The sequence below is a fragment of the Propithecus coquereli genome, unplaced genomic scaffold (genome assembly GCF_000956105.1).
Source record: "Propithecus coquereli isolate 6110/MARCELLA unplaced genomic scaffold, Pcoq_1.0 Scaffold206, whole genome shotgun sequence".
In the NCBI taxonomy this organism is placed as follows: domain Eukaryota; kingdom Metazoa; phylum Chordata; class Mammalia; order Primates; family Indriidae; genus Propithecus; species Propithecus coquereli.
Window position 1 is genome coordinate 1110711 of NW_012145634.1, and position 23532 is coordinate 1134242.

Consider the following 23532-nt stretch of genomic DNA (forward strand, 5'->3'; position numbering starts at 1 on the left):
AGCCCCCTTCGTGGACCTGGGCTCAGAATTCCTGCCTCATGGGGTGCCTTCTATTAACAAAAGGAATTACAATTGTCCAGGGCATGTGCTATGGTTTGAATGTGTCACCTCTAAAATTCAGGTGTGGCCAAGGTGATAGTATTAAGAGGTGGGGCCTATAAGAGGTGATTGAGTCACGAGGGGGTCGGCCCTCATGAATAGGATTAGTTAGGTGCCCTCATAAAAGGGTTTGATGGGCCGGGCACGGTGGCTCACGCCTGTAATCCTAGCTCTCTGGGAGGCCGAGGCAGGTGGATCGTTTGAGCTCAGGAGTTCGAAACCAGCCTGAGCAAGAGCGAGACCCTGTCTCTACTAAAAAAATAGAAAGAAATTAATCGGACAACTAAAAATATATAGAAAAATTAGCCAGGCATGGTGGCACATGCCTGTAGTCCCAGCTACTTGGGAGGCTGAGGCAGGAGGATCGCTTGAGCCCAGGAGTTTGAGGTTGCTGTGAGCTAGGATGACGCCACGGCACTCTAGCCCGGGCAACACAGTGAGATTCTGTCTCAAAAAAAAAAAAAAGGCTTGATGGAGGAAGTTCAACCCTCTTGCCCTTCTGCCTTCCACCATGTTAGGACACAGCATTTCTCCTCTCCAGGGGAAGCAGCATCAAGGCGCCATCTTGGAAGCAGAAAGCGGGCCTCACTGGACAACCCAACCTGCTAGCACCTTGATCTTGGACTTTCCAGCCTCCAGAGCTGTGAGAAATAAATGTATGTTCTTTATAAATTACCCAGTCTCAGGTATTCTGTTATAGCAGCACAAATGGACTAAGACAGCATGGAAAACAGTTCAGTCTCTCGAAATGCACCTCCTCGAAATGCTTTTCTTGGAATTGGAAGAGTTGGTCTAGATTATCCAGGCACTTTGACTCAATCATTCATTCAGTAAATATTTATGGCACACTATTAGATGCCAGGTACCATTGGGGATATGGTTGGTGAATAAAACAGATGAGGTCCCTAATTTATCAGAACACATAGTCTAATGAGAGAGGCAGTCATTGATTAGATAATTGCACAATAAAAACAAGATGATAAGCTGTGACCAATACTACACAAGGGAAATGAATAAGCTAGCCAGGAATGTGCATATCAGGGGAATGATTATAACCTGGGGAAAGACCAGATGAAGAGGCGGTTTTACTTTGACAAGGAGAGCAGGGGGGTATTCTGGGCAGAGGAAGCAGCATGGGCTAGTGGTCTGAAGTGAGAGGGGTGGTCGCACTTAAGGAATCAGAATGTCAGAGCAGCTATATTCTGGAGTCCTCTGGGGACTGTGCAAGCCCAGAGGGTAGACACCCAAGAAGAAGAGAAAGTAGCGTTCTCCTCTTTTTATGATGGTCAAGGCATATCTTCCAGTAACTTCTTTTCATTTCAAGGAAAGGTTAAAGAGCTGGCAATATTCCACTGGATTGAAAAGCTAGGTTTAATGGATAAAAACACCAAGTATCATCAACCTTTCCCATCACCAGGGTACCTGGAAGTGTCTTTTTTTTTTTTTTTTTTTTTGTGAGACAGAGTCTCACTGTGTTGCCCAGGCTAGAGTGCCGTGGCGTCATCCTAGCTCACAGCAACCTCAAACTCCTGGGCTCAAGCGATCCTCCTGCCTCAGCCTCCCAAGTAGCTGGGACTACAGGCATGTGCCACCATGCCTGGCTAATTTTTCTATATATTTTTAGTTGTCCAATTAATTTCTTTCTATTTTTAGTAGAGACGGGGTCTCGCTCTTGCTCAGGCTGGTCTCGAACTCCTGAGCTCAAACAATCCGCCCGCCTCGGCCTCCCAGAGAGCTAGGATTACAAGCGTGAGCCACCGCGCCCGGCCTGGAAGTGTCTTGAAAGTCCTTCATCTCAGAACCTACACGAAAAGTACACAACGCTACCAAATTAAAAATGTTAAATCTTGACATGAAGCAAAGATCTCCCTGCCCCAGACCTCTCTGCAATTTAAACCATGTCCCAGTCCTTGAGGAGTGGTTTCCACCTCCTGGTTCTGTGTCTCCATCATCCCACACCGATGATTATGGAGAGGCTGGGATACACCAATTGCCACTTTGATGGGTGGTCTGAGTGCAGTCTCCAGGCTGCATGGGGCAGACAGCGCTACCCTTTCATCTTCCTGGGCAGGGCTTTAGGCTAGAGCCAGTGTGGAGACTTCAATTCCAATGCTCATTCTGCCACACTCCCGGCTACCAGGTGACCCTGGGCAAGCCCCATTCCCTTTCTAGGTCTCAGTTTCCTCACCCATAAAACGAGGGGTTTGAATTACGTGTTCGATAAGAGTCTTCTTCGACTTGGGAATTCTCTGCCCTCTGCTTTCTAAAGTGTGTTAACTCGGACATTTTTTTCATCTTTCTGACTGTTGTTCACAGACTAGTGACAGGAGGCAAGACAACCCCTCTTTGTAAATTATAATCAGTGGATAATTAGCTGCCTTCAAATGAAACTTCCCTTCTTAGAAGCCAGGAGGTCTGGTTTTTAAGTTGTTTACCATTATTATCATTTAAATGCTGTTTTCTCACTAAAACCCAGAGGGGTAGGGGAGAATGACAAGCAGATGTTTTGTTATTTGGGGCCCTGGGGGATGATCTGAGACTTTCACTGCAGTGATCATTCTCTGGATTCTTCTGGAGTCAGCAGAAGCTTTGATGAACTGGACAGAGGGCAGGGGGATTGGACAGACATGGAGCAGAGGCCTAGTGAGAGAAAGCCTGGCTTATCTGAAAGCTGCTGGGGACAGCAATTCCTGGCCGAGGACGATCCGGATTATGAAATTAGTATATTTATGTAACACTTTGCAAAGAGATTCCAACTACAATTATTTCATTTTCCCATGAGGACACTTCACCAATGCCTGAGCTCAAACCACTGTCACCCCTCACATGAATCTCTCTCATTCAGCAGCCTCCCTGGCTATAGAATTATCTGTAAAAATGGCCACCAAAACCTACAGACAGAAAGTAGATTACTGGTTGCCCATGGATGAGTGGGGGGAAGGCTAATTCCTCTCCCCTTGAGTCACAGCTGGCCTTGCAACTTGCTTTGAGCAATAGAATGTGGAGGAAGCAGAGCTAGGTGTGGTGGCTCACACCTATAGTCCCAGCTACTCAGGAGGCTGAGGCAGGGGGATCACTTGAGCCCAGGAGTTTGAGGTTGCAGTGAGTTATGATGACATCACTGCACTTCAGCCTGGATAACAGAGCAAGACCCCATCTCTAAAAAAGAAAAAGAAAAAAGAATGTGGAGGCAGTGACGTTTTGTGAGTTCCAGAGCCTAGGCCTTAAGAAATATGGCAGCCTCCACTTTTACCCTGTTGGGGTCCAAATCACCAAGTAAAAGCTCAGGCTAACCCAAGATTTCTCAATCTCAGCACTGTTGACTTCAGGCCAGATAATTCTCCATGGTAGTGGGCTATCCTGTGCATTGTAGGATATTTAGCAGAATCCCTGGCCTCTATTTCCTAGATGCTCTGGTTGTGATAACCAAAAACATCTCCAGACATTGACATGTGGTCCCTGTGGTGGAAAATCACCCCCACTTGAGGACCACTGGACTGATGAGAGATCATGTGGTGAGAGCGGCCCACTGAGCTACCAGCTGTTCTAGCCACCCCAACTGAGATGACAGACATGAGTGAAGTGATCTTGTATGTTCCAGCTCCAATTGAGCACCCAGTTGAAGGTAACCAAATGATAACCCCAGCTGACACCACGTGGAGCAGAAGAACCTTTCAGCTGAGCCCCGCTAACTCACAGAATCATGAGAAATCACACATCTTTGTTAGTCACTAAGTTTTGGGGTAGTTTGTTATACAGCAACAGGTAACTGCAACACAAGTTATGCTCCATTCTAGCCATCATCCATCTTCTCCACTCCAATGGCTACTAGAGTTACCTTTCTAAAATACCTTTCTGGTCAGGTGTGGTGGATCATGCCTGTAATCCCAGCACTTTGGGAGGCCAAGGCAAGAGGATCACCTGAGGCCAGAATTTCAAGACAAGCCTGGGCAACATAGCAAGATGCTGTTTTTACAAAAAATTTAAAAAATTAGCCAGGTATGCTGGCATGTGCCTATAATCCCAGCTACTCAGGAGGCAGAGGCAGGAAGATCTCTTGAGCCCCGGGGGTTCAAGGCTACAGTGAGCTATGACTGTGCCACTGCATTCTAGCCTCGGTGACACAGAAAGACTCTGTCTCCAAAAAAATTTTTTTTAATAAAATACTTTTCTGAAATTTCTCAGCTCTATTCAAACCTTCCAGGGCCTTCCCCCACTCCCTGCCATCAACTCATTATCATGATCTACAAAGCTCTCCATAACCTGGCCTTTCTTTAAGATACCCTCAAATCCTGGGATTCAAGCTATACACGTCTACTTGCAATTTCCTGAATGATCTACCTCTTTTACACCTCTGGGTCTTTTCCCAGGCTGTGTTTTCCCTATTATGTTCTTCCAACCTGTTAGTTCCTAGAATGCCTGAAAACTCAGATTATATAGCATCCCCTCTAGAAAGCCCATGTATATCCCACTATATGAGATACTTTTACCCTTATGATCTCAAAACACCATGTGTATATCTTTAGCACTTCTCAAACCATGTTGTATTCATGGTTTATTCATGTTTTATTCATATTTCTACCAAGACTGTGAAAACCTTGAAGGCCAGAATTGAGTCTTTTATTGCTTTATTGACAGTACCTGGCATATAGCAGGTGCTCAGCGAATATTTGCTTAGTGACCATAGTAGGTTGAATAGTACTACTATTCCCATTATGCATATAAGGAAATGGAGGCTCGGAAAAGCTAAGTAACTTGTCCAAGTTTGCCCAGTGAGTAAGAGATATATAATAACTGGGATTAACACCCAGACCATCAGACTCCACAACCAATCAATTTCCTAACTTTTCACCATGTACCTTTTCTGAACACCCTAGGTCTAGTTAAAGAATACCAATTGGTGGGTGCCCAATGTCAATTAATAAGCTAACATCTCCCCATTTCTATGTAGTGACTTGTAATGCCAGCAACTCCTCTGGTCATGAGCTTGAACAGTTAGCAGTCTCATCCTTCCTTCCCCAGTGGGTGCCAGTCATAATCTTTAGAAAAGGCCAGTCAACTACACATGAGAAGGACTGAGCATCTAGAAGTTGTGTTAGGACAGAAGCCCAATTCAAAATGGCTTAAGCAAAACAGGAATGAGAAAAGTCTAGGAGTATCTGAATTCAGGATCCAGGGCTCAGATGGTGTCATCTCTATCTCTCATTCTCCCCGCTTGTCATTCCTTTTCTTGGTTCCTCTTTGCTTTGTGTTGGCTTTAGTCTTAGGTTCTGGGTAGTAGCCTCTGGCTGCTATAGGCTTAGTTCATTCTTGCTGCTAGCTAGCTCATTGGGAAGAGAGCTTCTCTTTCCCTTGGGCTCCAAATAAAGATCCCAGAATTGGGTATCACTGGATAGATTTGGATCATGTATCTATTCTTGAGCCAATCACTGTGGCTGAAGGTTTAGAATATACCAATTGTCCATGCTCATGTTAGACTGATGTGGCAGCCATCTTCCAAGATGGCCCCCAATGATCTCACCTTCTGATATTCATGCCCTTGTATAGTCCCTCCCACACTGAACCAAGGCTGGCTTGCTTTTTTTTTCTTTTTTTTTTTGAGACAGGATCTTGCTCTGTTTCCCAGGCTAGAGTGCAGTGGTGTCATCACAGCTCACTGCAGCCTCAAACTCGTGGGCTCAAGCAATCCACCCACCTTAGCCTCCTGAGTATCTGGGACTACAGGCACACTCCACCACACTTGGCTGATTTTTCTATTTTTCTGTAGAGACAGGGTCTCCCTATATTGCCCAGGCTATTCTCAAACTCCTGGACTCAAGTGATCCTCCTGTCTCAGCCTCTCAAAATGCTGGGATTACAGGTGTGAGCTACCACACCTGGCCTAGTTTTCTCTTCTTATTATTTGTTTCATAATATGTATGACTCATCCCGGCCTATGTAACCAACAGAAATATGGCTGAAGTGATGGTGTGTGATTTCCAAGGCTGGGTGGTAAAGGCATTGCTGCTTCTGCTTTGATCTCTTAGATTGTTCTCTTTGAGGGAAGCCAGGGGCCATGTTGTGAGGACATTCAAGCAGCCCTGTAGAGAGGAACTGAAGCCTCTTGCCAACACCCAGTACTAACTTGCCAGCCCTGTGAGTGAGCGATTCACATTGGAAGTGAATCCTTCAGCTCTAAGCAAGCCTTCAGATGACTGCAGTCCCAGTTGACATCTGATTGCATCTTCCTGAATTCCCCTGAGCCAGAACCACACAGCCAAGCCACTTTGGAATTCCTAACCCACACACACCATGTGAGATAATAAGTTATTATTGCTGTTTTAAAGCCACCGCATTTGGGGATGATTTCTTGTACAGTACTAGATGACATACAGTTTTGAACCCCTAAACCCTGGGTAAGGATTCAACACCACTTGGTGCAGACTGAAGCAGGAGGGAAAAATTAAGTTGCTGTTGGTGGGAAATAAACACAGGATGGGCCAAAGAACAGCTAACCTCAACAACGGGTGCTCTGCAAACACATGCTTGCTAGAGGATGGCAGTGCACAGGAAGGCCACGCTGATTCCTCTGAGGTGACTCAGAGTGTCTGGGCCAGGCAAGACTCAGGTCCAGATATTCCTACGTCTCTTTCCTAGCTCCAGCTATTGACAGATTTCTCCCTTGTCATCCCTAGACTTGGTTAGTTATAAGCACCATGGGGACTCCCCTCCTTTGCCATCCTAAATATTTGCTCTTAAAGTAAATTAGTTATTTTGCTTTTAATCTAGAAGATAATACAGGCCAAGAAATCCGTCTGTATTTGCATGTTTGCAAATGACTTATGCATGGTTTGAGGCTTCTCCTGTTAAACTGAATTTTTAATTTAATTTCAGTTGGACACGTGTTAGCAAGGCACGAATGTGTCCTTTGGAAGCTCACATTTCTCATTATGCTCTTCAGGCAAAGGAGAAAGATGAAAGAAGTGTAAGGGTTAACACTCCAACTAATAAAGAGCCTTCCTATCTTCCTTCCTCCCTCCCTCCTTACTTCTTTACTAAAACTTCTTGAGCACCTACTATGTGCTTGCTATTGTCTATATTATCTCATCTAAGTCTTCTAATGATGATGAGGTTATATTAATAACCCCTTTTAACAGATGAGGAAACTGAGATATGTTTGGAGAAGTTAGGTATTTTATTATATGTTTTTCTCTTTTTACAGTCATGTTATCTAGCTCCAAAACCTCAGTGACATGAATATCTTTGTACCCACAGGGAAAGATGGAACCAACACATACATTGTTCCAGAAGTCCTATTTTAAGTTTTTCTTGTACCAAAGGCTGCTACATGTTATTCCTTCCAGCCAATCGCCAAGATACAGATTGCATTTTCCATATGCCCAATCTGTGTGATGACAGAGAAAACACACACACACACACACACACACACACACACACACACATGCACGCACAAAGTTTCTGGCACTTTTTTCTGTCCCTTCCTTCCATGTCAGTAAAAGTTTGTCTAAAAAATGACAGCGACAAAGGGAAACAACCACTGATCTGACAGAGCTTGTGGCACTTGAGACTCTCCAAACTTGCATGATGGAGCTTGGGAAGGCTCTTGGTAGGGAGATTATGAGGACAGGCTCTGGACCCAGACAGGGCTGGGTTCAAATCCCCATTCTACCCATTTGTCAGCTCTGTGACTCTGGTCTAGTCTCTAAACCTCTCTATAAAATGAGATAATAATAGTGTCTATCTCTTACAATTCTTTTAAAGAGTTAAGGAGATAATATATGTAAACTGCTTGTCCCAATGCCTAGGGTGAAGTAAAGGTGTGACAAATGTGGTCATTACTGTCACAATTGCCTTTACCTCTGTGTACCTCCACTTTCTCTGCTGCAGACCTGGGGTTGATATGTGTCTTTTAAATATCTATGGCAGGCAGACTCTGAGATGGCCCCAACTGATCCCCACTTTTTGGTATTCATGTCCTTGTATAATCCCCTGTGAGCAGGACCTGTGACTTGTTTCTAACCAATAGAAAATGGCAAAGGTGATGTCACTTTCATGATTTATATTACATAAGATTGCAATTTCTGGCCAGATGCAGTGGGTCATCAAAGCCTGTAATCCCAGTGCTCTGGGAGGCTGAAGCAGGAGGATCTCTTGAGTGCAGGAGTTCAAGACCAGCCTGGGCAACATAGTAAGACGCCCCCCCCCTGTGAAAAATTAAATGTAAAAAAAATTACCTGGGCATGGTGGCACATGCCTGTAGTCCTACCTACTCAGGAGGCTGAGGTGGGAGGATTGCCTGAGCCCAGGAGTTTGCGGATACGGTGAGCTATGATTTCACCACTGCACTTTAGCTTGGGCGACAGAGCAAGACCCCATCTCTAAAAAAATTTTTTTTAAAGATTGTGACTTCTGTCTTGCTAGCAGACTCTTCTTATTGCCTTCTCAGCTTGCATACTTTGATGAAGCAGGCTGCCGCACTGACGAAGTCCACGTGACAAGGAACCGGGGCAGCTCTGACCAAAATCCAGCTAAGAACCGAGGCCCTCAGTGCAACAACTTTCAAGGACGTGAATTTGGCCAACAGCCATGTGAACTCAGAAGCAGATCCTTTTTGAGTTGAGCCTTCAGATGAGACTCCAGCCCTAGCTGATACCTTGATTGCAGCCTCATGGGAGACTCTGCTGCAGAGGAGCCAGTTAAGCTATGCCCAGATTCCTGACCCACAGAAAATGTGAGATAAAACATGTGTAGTGTTATAAGCAGCAAAATCAGTGATAATTTGTTACACAGCAATACGTAACTAATATAGTACCCAATCCCTCTAGTCCCATTTTTGGTTTAGAACCCATCTCCCCTATTTCCTTAGCATCCTGCATTTATCACATTGCCTCATAGTTCTTGGTTTTCTTGCATCCCCACCTTGTAAGCTCCTTAAGCACAGGCACCAGACCAAGTAGTTCTTGTAGCTCCAGTGCAGATAGTTGGCACTAAGAGGGTGCTGGGTAATATTTCACAATCCCCAGGGGTGGGTTGTGTGCTACATTAGGGGCTTCTGTAACATCCTAATAATGATGGTGGTTGTTTTTGAACCCTTACTGTGTGCAAAATACTGATATGAAGCCAGACATTTGTATTCTTAACTATTAAAAGCTTTCTGTGATGATTCTATCCACAGCCAGGTTTGGGAATCACTTACCCTATACCACCTGAAACATTCTGTGGAAAAATCGCATCCTGCTCTTAAGATAGTTATACTCGGCCTTCCTGATTAAAAAAAAAAAAAAAAAAAAAAATTGTACTGCATACATACAGAAAAGTGCACAAATCTTAAGTATACAATTTGATGAATTTTCCTGAGTGAACACATCTACATAGCCACCACCAAGATGAAGGCAGGGGAGGACCCCAGCCTCAGTTGCCTGGCCCCTTCCGGTCCACCGGACCCAGAAGTAACCATCGTCTTAACACCATCACCACTCATTAGTTTTGCCTGCTCTAGAACTTTCTATAAATGAAATCGCAGTCTGTTCCTCTGTCTTCTTTTGCTCAACATCATACTTATGCTTTTGACTTGTTGAAGTTTCTCTTCTGGATTAAATTTGTAAAACGATGACTGAGGTTGGGAAGGAAGTTGAAACCTGAGATTCTGAGAAGCCATCTCGGGTACCACGCTTGGATTTTCCAAGAGAGGGACTCACAGGACCCGGCTTCGGCAGACCTATTCTCTCTGCTGAAGCAGGAAGGGAAGTAGATGGGGAAGGGGGCGTGGTCACAACTGCTCGGACTCCTTCCGGGGGCGGAGTCTTAAGGGGGCGTGGCCCTAGGCCAGCATCCCTCAGGCAGATGCCGCCGGGGGCGGGGCTGGGCCAAGGCTTCCTGTCCGTGCCGGCGGAATCGCCGTTTGACCCCGGAAGTGCGGGAGCTCCGAGAGCTGTCACAGTGAACGGCGGCGGCGGCGGCGGCGGCGGCGGCGGCGGCACATCGCGGGTGGTGGAGCCGCCGAGGTGAGTGCGTGGCTAGGCCCTGCCGGATACGGAGCACGGGACCCGGGAGGAGCCGCGGCTGTGCCTTGGGCAGCCTCGGCTCCCCCACCCGCTGGTCTCCACGGCGGGGCCGAGGCTTACGCTGCCCTAGGGGCCGTGAGTCGGCCCCCGAGACTAGGCCGCCAGAGCCAGGAGCCCCGGGTTCGACGCTTGTCCCCAGAGTGGCTGTGGACGAGCCACAGACTCCCCACCCCCACTCGGGACTTCAGTTTTCTCAGGGTTCATTTATTCGTTCAACAGATACTGGTCAAGCGCCTGGTGGAGCGCATCCTACCTGCCAGGCACTGAGGATACAAAGCAAGACAGACAAGGTCCTGCACTCTTGGAGAATACAGTCTAGTGGGAGGAGACAGTCAACGACAAGTAAATGCACAAGATGTTATCATTATAGCTATGAGAGAGTGAATACTTTAGGCAGAGCTATCAGAAGGTCTCTGAGGAGAGTAATATTGAACTGAGACCAGAAGAGTGATGACAGCGAAACGGAGGGAGCAGTAGCCCTGGGGATGCTACCAGTCCATATCGTAATTAGAGCTTGTACGGAGATCCCCTCCTAAAGAAAGACCTTTCCTAGCTTTTGACTTCTGCTGCCCTGCCAGGTAGGGGAATACAGTGGTGGGCACAGACATAGTCATGGTTATTGTCCTTGTACTTTTGAAACTTCATGTTCAGACTTTGCCTAGTTAATTTCTGCCTATACTTTAGACAAAAACTCAAATATTCCCTGACATCCCCCTTTCTCAAGTCAGGTCTCTAAGTTAAATGTTGCCATAGCCTCATAAGCCTTACCTACATAGCATACATTATGGTATTGATTTTTGTTTGTATGGCTATTGGATACATCTGTCTTTCCCATAAAGACTGTAAGCTCTGTGAAGGGCAGGACCAGGTCTGTTATTTGCCCACCTTAGAATTCTCTGGGCTTCAGTGCCTACCACATAGTAGGTACTCAGAAATCTTTGAGTGAATTAGATCAGCAGTCCCCAACCTTTTTGGCACCAGGGACCAGCTTCATGGAAGACAATTTTTCCATGGACTTGGGGATCTGGGGGATTGGTTTCTGGATGATTCAAGCACATTACATTTATTGTGCAGTCAAACACTTGTGCAGTCAAACCTCTCTGCTAATGGTAATCTGTCTTTGCAGCCACTCCCCAGCACTAGCATCACTGCCTCAGCTCCACCTCAGATCATCAGGTATTAAATTCTCATAAGGAGCACACAACCTAGATCCCTCGCATGAACTGTTTTTGTTTTTTGGTTTTTTTGAAACAGAGTCTGTCGCTTGCCCCAGCTAGAGTGCAGTGGTGTCATCATAGCTCACTGCAACCTCAAACTCCTGGGCTCAAGCTATCCTCTTGCCTCAGCCTCTCAAGAAGCTGGAACTCCAGGCGCGCACCACCACGCCCAGCTAATTTTTTCTATTTTTAGTAGAAATGGGGGCCTTGCACTTGCTCAGCCTGGTCTCAAACTCTTGACCTCAAGCGATCCTCCCACCTCAGCCTCCCAGAGTGCTAGGATTACAGATTTGAGCCACAGCGCCCAGCCTTCGCATGTGCAGTTTACAGCAGTTTACAGTAGGGTTTGCGCTCCTATGAGAATCTAATGCCACTGCTGATCTGACAGGAGGCGGAGCTTATGTGGTGATTCCAGTGATGGGGAGCAGCTGTAAATACAGATGAAGGTTCTCCCACCTACCCACAGCTCAACCTCCTGCTGTGTGGCCTGGGTCTGCGGCCTGGGGTTGGGGACTGCAGAATTGGATGATTAACACAGTGTTTGCCTCTCTGGTGACTCATAAGAGGTCTCTTCTGCCATCAGTTTATCATCACCTCTTTCTAATCATGCCCCCCCACACTTAAATGACTCCTCACTGCCTTTAGATGAAAGGCCAACATTTTTAGTGTAGCATTTGAGGCTCTTTTTAAACTGGCTCTATCTTTCATATCCAGCCTCTTTTCTCCTCACATCTGTCATCCTCTTTCTTACCTTATGTTTTCAGCAACACCAAATGTCTCTTCTTCTTCAAAGCCACACTTTTAAGGCTCTGAGTCTTTGCTCATGACTACTGTCTGCTTGGAATGCCTACCTTTTCCTCCTGTCCTTCAGCATCCAGGTTATAGGTCACCTTCTCTGTTACATCCTCCTTTCTCTGGTGCGCTCCAGTTTTGGAACTTTCCTGTTATAGCTTTAACACCGAATGATAGTCATTTACATGCCCAGAACCCAGCATGTATTCAGTCAGTGTTTGCTGAATAAATGAAGACTCTCAAAATGCCCTGCCCATGGTTGGTATTGGAATAGCAACAACCAAACCTTATCGAATGCCTATTATGTGCCAGGTATTGTACTGAACACTCAGCATGAATTACTTCTCACAGCAACCTAGAGAAATTACATACTATTACAATTCCAGTATCACAGATGAGGAAATGAAGGATTAGAGAAGTTAAAGAACTGTTCCAGGTCTCAAAATGGGTAAAAAAGGTGGAGCCAGGATTTGAACCCAGGGTGTAGGACTGTAGAGCTCTCTTTAACCACCAAGCCAGGCTGGTCCTGAACTTTTACAGGCACCAGCTTGTAGGAGTGAATTTCTTCTGGAAAACAGGTGCTGTCTCTACCTGTCTAGACCTGGACTCTGGGACCTACAGTTTAAAGGGTGGAGACCTGCCTCTTCCTTATGACTTTTTCTCTGCCCTGTGTTCCCACTGCTGTCTTTGGTGGGTGCGCCTGGAGAGAACTGGGCCTGCAAGTTATTTAGATTTCTGCATTGGCGTGCAGATCACTGGTGTTTCCAACTGCCCTTCCAGCATCGCTGGATGGTTAGGAGAAAATTATTTTTTAACACGCTCAGCACAAGAACCCAAAGCAAAAGAGCTGGGCTTCAGTTTCAATTTGGCCACTAATGTATTTGCCTTGACTGGATCAGGGTTATTCTTTGGACATATAAAAATAATAATCCTTGTTGTCCTTAACTGGCTTGTGAGAGACTAGTAAGATAGTAACTCGATTAGAAATAACAAACACACAGCAGAGGATATTATCTATGCTTTGCAAAGCTGAAAGTTGAAAACTCCCCCCAGCGCTTTATTACTTTGCCTTGTGATTTTTTTCTAGGCCCCCACATGTGTAAAGAAACCATGTGTCTGATCCACTGGGATCCTAGAGCTGGAACAGGCCTCAAGGACTAGGCAGACCGGTCCTCTTTCATTATATCCCTCTAGGGTGGGGATCTTTAAAGTCTTTAAAACAGGCCAGAACCAAGGTTCCTTGTGTACCAAGCTGTTTCCTCTGCCTGGAGCACCGTTCTTCCCTGGCCAGTCTCCACTATCAAGACTACTCAGCTCCTCCTGATTCTTTGAACTCTCCTCTAGATACGCTTTGAAAACCACTCCACCCTCCTACCCCTAAGTTTGACTAGACAAGACACAGTATAGTGAGTGGTTAAGCGCCAACATGCTTCACCACCTACTAATTGTGAGACCTTGGGCAAGTTTCTTATCTTCTATGAGCCTCTATATCCTCGTTGATAAAATGAAGATAATAATAGAACTAACCTTAGAGATGTGGTGAGCATTAATACATATAAAGCAAGTTAACATGGACAAAGTTAAGTTAATGCTGAGAACAGCACGTAGAAGAGCACTCCAGCATCTAATAAGCATGTTGGGGCCACTGTCATTGTCATTATTGTTATCACTGGACTGTGAGCTCCTCCAGGGCAGAGACCCTGCCTTTGCAGTCTGTCTTCATATCATTAGGCCTGGCCCGAGGTCTAAGACACAGGACACTTGATAGCTCATGGCTCACCATACCCTGCAACTTGTCTGTGAGGGCTCAGGAAGTGACAGTTTTCTCGTCCTGGTCTCAGTCTGTCTTCACATTGTCATTAAGACTGTGCCAGCCTTTTATGGCATGTCTTGTTAGGGGCCTAATTCACTTCTGTTCCATGATTCAGCCAACACACGTGTCCTTCTTGTGGGTTAGGCCAAGTGATATTGTGAAAAGAATATTGGACAGGAAGACAGGAGACCTGGGGACTGTCATTCACTGGCTCTGATGCCAGTTTGGGTCCCTGTAGGAAAGAGCTTGCACTGGCAGTTTTCTCTGAATTCTCTCTTCCTGCCTGGTCCTCTGTTTATCCATGTCCTTCTTCCCTGAAGCCTAAAGAGGTTGTAAAATCTTAACACCCTCTACAAGTGAGGAAAGGCCCATGGCTCCAACCCTCAAAAGACTTAAAATCTGGTTAGAGTCTTACGAAGAGTGAACTTGTATTCAGTCGTTCATCAAATATTCGATCAGGCTTCTATACCAGGCTTGTGCTGGTCACGGGAAAGGTAGCAAGAGAGGGAGGGCCCTGGGCACTGTCTTCACAGAGCCCACAGGCTACTGAGCACACAGAGCTGGAGCCGTAATGAGGATGATCTAGTTACTTCTCAAAGCAGGTCGGAATATATCAGGAGTCACCTGGGAAGTATTTTCCTCCACAGTTGAGAACTACTGCTTTAAAAGTCACCTTATCTGGATTAGTAGGTGCGTTGGAGGCCCACAATGGGAGCCTTCTAAGGCCAGAAGTTGAAGCTTCTCTTCCAGCTCTGGGATCAGCCCCAGAGCAGGCCCTGCCCCCAGGAGTCTGTGTGTCTGCTCTGTTCTTCCCATCCATATTCCTTTCAGGAGGGTCACGCAGCACAATGCCAGCTCTGCCCCTGGACCAACTCCAGATCACCCACAAGGACCCGAAGACAGGAAAGCCGAGGACTTCACCCGCGCTGGTGAGCCGGTTGCCTTGAGGCCGTTCAGCCTGATATTTTCAATCTTGCAATTTCAGAAGCAAAAAGTAAATTCCTTCTTTATCTGCTGCAAGAATGACCCAAGGGCCATGGTCAGTGATTCAGTAGCTGAGACACTACTGGGCCCTTCCAGGTCCAGGGTAGAAGTTTCCTTCCAAGAAGCAGCTTGAATTTGAGCAGTATTTTCCATGTCACCACCCCACACCTTCCCCCCAAAGCATTTAATTTTGAATCAGTCTGTTGGCAGTTCTGACTCAGCCTGAGTTGGGCTGGAAATGGACCCAGCCCAAAGCCGGGTTTGGGGATTTGACCCTGTGGAGGGTATTCAGGTTTCAGGTAGGGGGACTTTTTCCAAGCTGTCTAAGCTGCTATCCATACTTCGGTGGGAATGCCGATTTCAGAGGTCGGGCTGTCTTTTATCTCAGCTGGGATAAGAAGCACCACATACACAGACTCCGGCAGGGCTTGTGAGACTGAAAAATAAGGAGGCTGTGAACATGCTGATTACCAGCTGCAGAGAGAGATTAGAGCCGGGGAGAGGTGCCAGGCTGCTGAAGGAGACAGACGCAGGGACTGGAGTCCCCATACCCACTCGTTTTCCCAAGAATATGAGTTTACTTGAATAAGGTGGGGGGAAGTGTTTTCTAGGGGCTTGAGCAAAGTCGTGGGAAACAGGAGTTTGGTATTCTATTTCCTGCCTTTTGGATGGCTTCTTATTACTTCCTAAATACTCTCTAATAATAGTACCTAACATTTATGGAATACTCGCCCAGTGCCAAACCATTCTAAACACTTCACCTGCATTATCTCACTTAAGCCGCATCATAGCCCTATGAATAGGTATTTTGATTGTCTCCATTTTACAGATGAGGAAACTGAGAATTCAAGGTCACAGAACTAGGAAATTAGAGCAGCCAGGATGAGAACCCAGCCAGGCTGACACTAGAACCCATACCCTTAACTTTTCTGCTATAAAGCCTCTCCTTTCCTTTTCATAATTTGTTTTTTTATGTATAGAGGATATTTATTGGAAAATCTAGAACTGTTCTATTCAGTATGGTAGCCACCCAATAGGTGGCCATTTGTTTGTCACCTGTAGCTGTTGAGCATTTATAATGTGGATAGTGCTTGAAATGTGAACTGAGGAACTGGATTTTTTTGTTAAATTTTAATTTATTTAAATTAAAATAGCTCCACGTGGTGAGTGCCAGTGCCAATATAGAGCAGTTCCATCATCACAGAAAGTTCTGGTGGACAGCATTGGTGGAGACTGGCTCCTTGGGTGGTTGAGTCTGACTTTCCGTCTCATCCCTCCCCCTGTATATTGAATGAACACTGGGGCTGTTAGATTGTGGGAAGGCACACTCAACCAGGGAAGGCTTCCTGGAGGAGGGGGATTCCTAACTGGGTATTGAAATCAGGCAGAGCAACAGGAGGAGGGTGGACTGGAGTATGCAGTCAGTCCTGGAGCCTTGAGTGAGTCTCATTCTTACACCACCTACAGTTACTTGAGGTGATAGCTAGCAGTATAGCAGAGTTACCAAGCACAGGCTCTGTGTTAATCTCACTCATATTTGGCTGTGTGCCTTTGGGCAAGTTACTTAACCTCTCTAAGCCTCAGGATCCAAAAAGGGTAATAATAGGCCCAGCTTTGTGGAGTTGGGGGGGAGTTGTAAGGATTAAATGAGATGTCTGTGAATTAGCACGATGCTCAGGACATAGTAAGCACTCAATAAATTATAGTTGTGATGGTGATGACAACAGTGACAGTGACAGCAGCATTGAATGGGGGTAGGGTGAGAAGAGGGACGAGCTGAGGGAGACAGCTGCCTGATCAAGGAGGGGTCTTCTTGACCATACTGAAGAGCATTGCTAGGCAGGATATGGAAGCTCCTGAAAGATTGTCCTAAGATACGCACCCTGTATTCTTCACTTTAGTCTCAACTTGGGGCAAGAAGATCTCTAGCCAAGGGGCAGTCACTACACTGCCTTTGCAGGGTAATAGGTAGAACCAACGTTGGTTGAATAGCTACTGTTCAAATGGCTCTACTTGAAGACCCAAAAGAAGTAGTCTTGGGCTGGAATGGGTGAGTGGGCTCTTGAGGAAGACAAGACTGATACAACATTTGGAGAAGAGTGCAAAATGATTTCCTATCAAGAAAAACAGAAATGTAATGGACAGAGAATGTTCTGATAGCTTCACAGAGCACATAGGACCGAAACTAGGCCTACTGAATGGTGGGGTGGACTTGGGTGGGAGAAAGGACACAGCTGGAGCCATGAAATCTTCCATGGCCCCTCATTCCCTTCCCAATAAAGTCCCCACTCTTCAGTTGGGCACTCAGGGTCCTTCAAAGACCTTGATAGGATCTGGTCATTCGTTAATTCCATTCATTTTTTTGTCCAGCCAGCAAATGTGTGTGGAGAGTTTGCTTGGTGCAGGCGCTATTCTAGGGACTGGGAATACTGTTGCGAGCAAAGCTCAGACTAGCTCCGGAGACCTACAGGCTAGCGAGGGAGACAGTTGAGAGGGCAGGTCTTCCCCTTTTGTGTAACTTTATTGAGGCATCACCGAAGGACAATAAACTGCACATAAAGTATACAGTTTGATTGATTTTGACATCTGTATACACCCACGAAACCATCACCATAATCAAGACAATAAACATTTCCACCACCCCCAGACATTTCCTCTCTTTGATCCATCCCTTCCTCGCTTCCTGTCCCCAGCAACCACTGATCTGAAAGCACTTTCGATGCTGTTCAATTGATACAGTCAGGTAAGCATAGAGTGCAGGTGCTAGGGGAGAGCTCAGGTGAGCTCCTAATCCAGTTGCAGTGGGAGTCAGGGAGGCTTCCTGGAGGAGGTGAAGACAGAGCCAGGTCTGAAGGACAAGCAACCAGACCAGGGTGGCACGTGGATACTGTAGGTCATTGAGTAGGTCTGCAGTGTAAGCTTTGGTTCAAATCCAGCCTCAGTTGTCTCCTTAACCCCATGACCTTGGGAAAGTTCTTGAACCTCACTGAGTCTTTGTTTCCTCCTCTGTAAAATGGGTGAATACTATCTCCCTTTTAAATTGTTGTTGTAGATAAAAAAGAAATAGGCTATGGAACATGCCTACTGAGCAGCTGGCACAGGGCAGGTCCTCAATAAGCGGTGGCTTTCATTGTCATCATTACAGCATTCTCCAGATCCATCTCCCACTGCCCGGTGCAATCTGTGCCCTTTTTTTATGGCCCATGTTTATGACTCTATAAAAATGCTGTTTCTCCCGTCTAAAAATCCTTCCCATCCTCCAAGGCTCAGCTCAGATGCTGCCTGCTCCAGGAAGCCGTCTCTTGTCCTCCAGGCTCTGTTAATTCCCTTCTGCACTCCCACGGTCCCTCTGCCAGGTTTGAGCTGTCACTTCCTCTGTTATGTGCTCACTTGGCGGCTTAGATGTGCTTCTTCCCCCATTAGGATTGCAGGGAAATTAGAATCTTGGATGTGTGTGGATGTGTGTGTGTGTGTGTGTGTGTATGTGTCTGTCTGTTTGTCTGTCTGTCTGTCTGTCTGTTAGGGGAATGAGTAGCCTGGCCTGAGGGGTGAGTCAAAGAGGTAAAGTGTCAACAGATAGAGGAAGGAGGAAGCTTGAAAACCAAGGGGATGAATTTAGGCTCTAGACAATTGTTTTGAACTTTGCTCAGTGAGCAGAATTCCTTTTTCAACAGACTCGTGCCTGGAGCTCCACTCTATACATTTTATTTAAATGGGCCAGGGTCCTGCAGATAAATGGCCCCAAGAATTCTTACAGAACCCAAAGACTGCACAGTTTGAAAACTTACATAAAACAGTAGGAAGTCCTAGGAGGTTCTCAAGGAGGCTGACACATCAGTCTCAATTTTCCCATACCCCCTGGACCAGCAGACCTGGAAGTGCGTGGGTTCTGCTTGGTGACAGCTGAGATGTTGCCTGGCTGTCCTCCTGCTTCCACTTCTCCCAGAGAAAGCAACCCTTATGTAGTCAGAGGGGCAAACTGAGCCCATCTTCTCTGCTTCATGGTGAACAAAGTAAGGTTTGTTCATGGCAGGGTAAGGGCTAGATGAGAGAGCTTGTGATTCTAAGCTGAGACCTGCAGTTACTTGATTAGAATCTTTTCTTTAAAAAAAAATTACTGAGGTTTTTTTTTTTTCCGGTTATAAAAAGGATACAGCACAGTGATATGTACAGTATGATACCATTTGTGTAAGGAAGAAAACAAACCCAGACAAATGTTTTATGTGGATATATTTTAATGTAAATGCGTAGAAATAGTCTGTGAGGACCCCTACCAGATGGTGAGTGGTTACCTCTGAGGGGTGGGGGGGGACACTGGGACTGGAAGTGTGGTCCCAGGTGACTCATCTTCTCTATAGCATTGTAAGGTTTTGAAAGAAAAGATGCTCATGTCTCACATGTATAATTAAAAATAAATTTTAAAAGGAATACCTGTTCATTTTTTAAAAATTGGAAAATATATTCAACCTACAACCACCCCTCCCAACACTAGAGATAACCACTGTTAGCTCTGGGGTGTTGTCCCTCCAACTTCTTCTTTTTTTTTTAATTTGTGTCAATGTGTGAATGTATATATATTTTTAAAAAAACAAAAAAAACCAAAAAAACCTGATTATATTAAATAGAGTTTTGTATCCTGATTTCACTTCCCTAAATCTTTCCCCATGTCATTAAATACTCTCCAAAAGCATGGTTTTAAATGGCCGCCTCGTGTTCCCTGGATACAACCATGCCCCCTTTGTTAGATACACTTGGTTCTTTATGCTTGAAAGCTCTTTGGAGGGTCACCGGTTGGAACAGCCAAGTGTTGTCATTGCTGTGGGTTGGCAAAGGGGCCCTCGCTGACTAACCTCTGCCACGTTAACACGTGGTTTTTGGATCCGTAGCACCCTGAGCAGAAGGCAGACCGGTATTTTGTGTTATACAAACCACCCCCTAAAGACAACATTCCCGCCCTAGTGGAGGAGTACCTGGAACGCGCCACCTTCGTAGCCAATGACCTCGACTGGCTCCTGGCCTTGCCTCACGATAAATTCTGGTGCCAGGTAACATTCTATCAAAATTCACACTAAGACAAAGCACATGAAATGCTGTTGGTTGGTTGCTGTTGTTTCTCTTCCTCCAGGAGGTGCTTTTTTGTCTACTTCTTAGACTGGATCCTTAACGGCAAATTGTGGTCTGGATTGCTCTGTCTTGTATCACAATCTTAATGATGTTTACTCACCTTCCAGAGTGCCATTTTTAGAAACTTGTGTTTAGCCCTCGGCTCATTCATACCTCCTTGGTCCCTGGGGTTGGAGTGTTTGCAATAGGCCCAGGCTGATGGGCAGTGAGCCCCTGCACAGTCCACACAAAAGCCCTAGGGCCTCAGCGATAAATCCTCCTTCTCCTCTGTCGCCTGGCTTAGGTTATCTTCGATGAGACCCTACAGAAGTGCCTGGACTCCTACCTGCGCTATGTCCCCCGCAAGTTTGACGAGTGGGTGGCCCCGGCCCCTGAGGTTGTTGATATGCAGAAGCGCCTCCATCAAAGTATTTTTCTTATCTTCCTCCGCATGTCCACGCACAAGGAATCCAAAGTAAGCCCCTGATCCTGTGACAGGCTGCCACCTGACACCTAACACCTCTGTGCCAGGCTCTCCACCCCTGGGAAGGAAGGCTCTGGAAGCATTGGGTTTCCTCTTTGTCTTCCCTCCACCTTTATTCCCACCATTGGGAATGAAATCTGTGCCACCTCCCTTATCCTCTAATTCACCAGTTCGGTCTGCATCACACTCAGTGTTTTATCAATGGAAGGGCCCTTGCCAGCTGACGCGTGACTCTGCCTTTACTTGTGCGTCAGAGGGGAAAAGCATTGATTCTGACTTTTTAAAAGAACTTGTGGGCCGGGCGTGGTGGCTCAGGCCTGTAATCCTAGCTCTCTGGGAGGCCGAGGCGGGCAGATTGTTTGAGCTCAGGAGTTCGAAACCAGCCTGAGCAAGAGCGAGACCCCGTCTCTACTAAAATTAGAAAGAAATTAATTGGACAACTAAAAATATATAGAAAAAAAAATTAGCTGGGCATGGTGGCGCATGCCTGTAGTCCCAGCTACTCGGGAGGCTGAGGCAGGAGGATCGCCTGAGCCCAGGAGTTTGAGGTTGCTATGAGCTAGGCTGACGCCACAGCACTCACTCTAGCCCGGGCAACACAGTAAGACTCTGTCTCAAAAAAAAAAAAAAAAAAAAGAACTTGTGTGCTCTTTTTAAAATGCTTTACTGTTTTTTCCCTGACTTTAAAAATAATAACCCTGTCTCTGAATAACTTAAACATTACAGAAATATTATACAGATAGTGAATGTCACCCACAAAATCCCCTCCCCCCAGAATAACCACTGTTATGCTCCTTCAGGGAATAACCACCACATGCTCCTTCAGGGAATTTTTTTTGCCTTTGAATATGCATGCGTATTTAAAAAATAGGATCTTGCTTTTTTTTTTTTTTGAGACAGAGTCTTGCTCTATTGCCCTGGGTAGAGTGCAGTGGTGTCATTGTAGCTCACTGCTGCCTCAAACTCCTGGGCTCAAGCATTCCTCCTGCCTCAGCCTCCCAAGTAGCTGGGACTAAGGATCTTGCCTTTTTAAAAAATTTTTTTAGTATGAAACTTCCAAATATACACATATATAAAATTTTCATATACAAAGTACAAAGAATCCCATGTACCTGAGTTTTCTTTTTTCCTGGAGTATTTTCAAGCAATCCCAGACATCATGCTAATTTACCTGTAAATATTTCAGAATAAGTTCCCAGGGGACTGTTTTATAGTGTGCTTTTTTGCTTCTTTCTACATTAAAATGGAGGATGGCTATTGCTCCAAGTCTGTGCGTGAGGCTCAGATATGTCCATGGTGTGCACGGACCATCATTGATTAGCTGATCCCCAAAGGTTGTTTCTCATGAGTTTGCTATTACTTTACAATGTATGGACATTCAGAAAGTCTCTGTCCTTTCTCTCTGCACTTTTCCTTAGGATCACTTCATTTCCCCCTCTGCATTTGGAGAAATCCTCTACAATAATTTCCTCTTCGACATCCCAAAGATCCTGGACCTCTGCGTGCTCTTTGGAAAAGGAAACTCGCCGCTGCTCCAGAAGATGATAGGTGTGTAAGATCCGGGGCCGGGAGGATGCACAGAGACAGCCTCCACGTGCTGAACAAGAGGTGGCAAAGGCCAGCGCTTAGATAGTACAGAGGGATTCAGCACGGTAGGGGTAGGTAGTGCTGGGAAATTACTTAGCGGATACATGAGTGTCAACTCAAGTGATTAGGTGCAATGGGAAAGCGAAGACAAAAATGTGTACCAGGGGCTGGGCACAGTGGCTCAGACCTGTAATCCCAGCACTTTGGGAGGCCGAGGCAGGAGGATCTCTTGAGCCCAGGAGTTTGAGACCAGCCTGAGCAACACAGTGAGACCCCATCTCTACAAAAAATTAAAAAATTAGCTGGGCGTGTTGGCACGCTTCTGTAGTCCTAGCTATCTGGGAGGCTGAGGCAGGGGGATCACTTGAGCCCAGGAGTTTGCAGTTGCTGTGAGCTATGATGACACCACTGCATTCTCACCTAGTGAAAGAACAAGACCTTATTCCCCACCCCAAAAAAGAAAAATGTGTACCAAATGGTTCCTCAAAGACCTGAGAGTCGTAGTATTAGGCTGTGTGTCAAATAATTAAGGAAGTGGGGAAGTTTCCTTTGGTGATGAGAGTCAGAGCAGCAGTGATAGCTAACCTTCATTCGAGTGTGTTTCGGGGCCCTGGCACTCTGCCGAGCACTCCACATACATTATCTCAATTGCGTCCTCACAGCAGCCCTATGAGATAAGTGCTGTCATCGTCCCCATTATAGATAAGGAGACCGAGGTTAGAATGTAAGGGGCCTGCCCGAGAGGACATGACTAATAAGTGGTCCAGCTGGGACATATGTCCATGTAGACCTGACTCTCAAGCTCTGCCTCCTTGCCATTCCCTGCTTCGGGGATGATGGGGCTGCTTCAAACATGTCATGATTTGCATTGTTGCGGAGAGCAGTTGGGGACAGAGTTCAGAGAGGACTTTCTTAGGTTGCGAAAAGAACGGATGTCAGCGGTTGGATTCTCAGGAGGCAGTGGGCTGGAAAGTTCTATCAGAAATGATAGCCTCGTTCTAGTGCTATAGAGGGAGTGGTCCAGTGGATTCTTCTTCGAATTGTAGCTCGTGGAGTTGAGCCTGGCACAGAGTGGTATTTGCCCTGGGCACCTGCCAGCCTCCCTCACCCTAAGATCATAGCACAAAATCTTCTAGTTAAAAAGCTGAGTTATCCTTTGTAATGGTCCTCTTATTCCTTCATTCCTTTTTCCCATCCTTCCATTCTTTTTTTTCCTAATAATGATAATAAGGCAACATATGTTAATTTAGAAAATTTTGGAAGGATATAAATTATAAAGAAGCAGGAAGGCAATTACTAAATTTCTAACAAGAGACAACCATTTGGTTATTTTTTCCTTCCTGTCTTTGTGTATTTTTTTTTAAATATTTGTAATATATATGAAATTTT

General features: G+C 45.9%; 1 protein-coding gene across 2 annotated transcripts in view; it reads left to right on the forward strand.

Moving 5' to 3' along the window:
* Positions 1–9968: 9968 nt before the first annotated feature.
* ASCC2 (activating signal cointegrator 1 complex subunit 2) overlaps positions 9969–23532 on the forward strand; it is a 40964-nt gene continuing 27400 nt past the window's right edge. The window contains exons 1-5 of one of the 2 annotated variants that reach the window (XM_012644136.1): positions 9979–10103; positions 14817–14914; positions 19856–20014; positions 20377–20547; positions 21975–22104. In XM_012644136.1, coding sequence (XP_012499590.1) covers positions 14834–14914; positions 19856–20014; positions 20377–20547; positions 21975–22104 — 541 coding nt within the window. In that variant the 5' untranslated portion in view covers positions 9979–10103; positions 14817–14833. Of the gene's footprint in view, positions 10104–14816; positions 14915–19855; positions 20015–20376; positions 20548–21974; positions 22105–23532 lie in introns of both variants that reach the window. The other variant, XM_012644137.1, reaches the window with a different exon arrangement.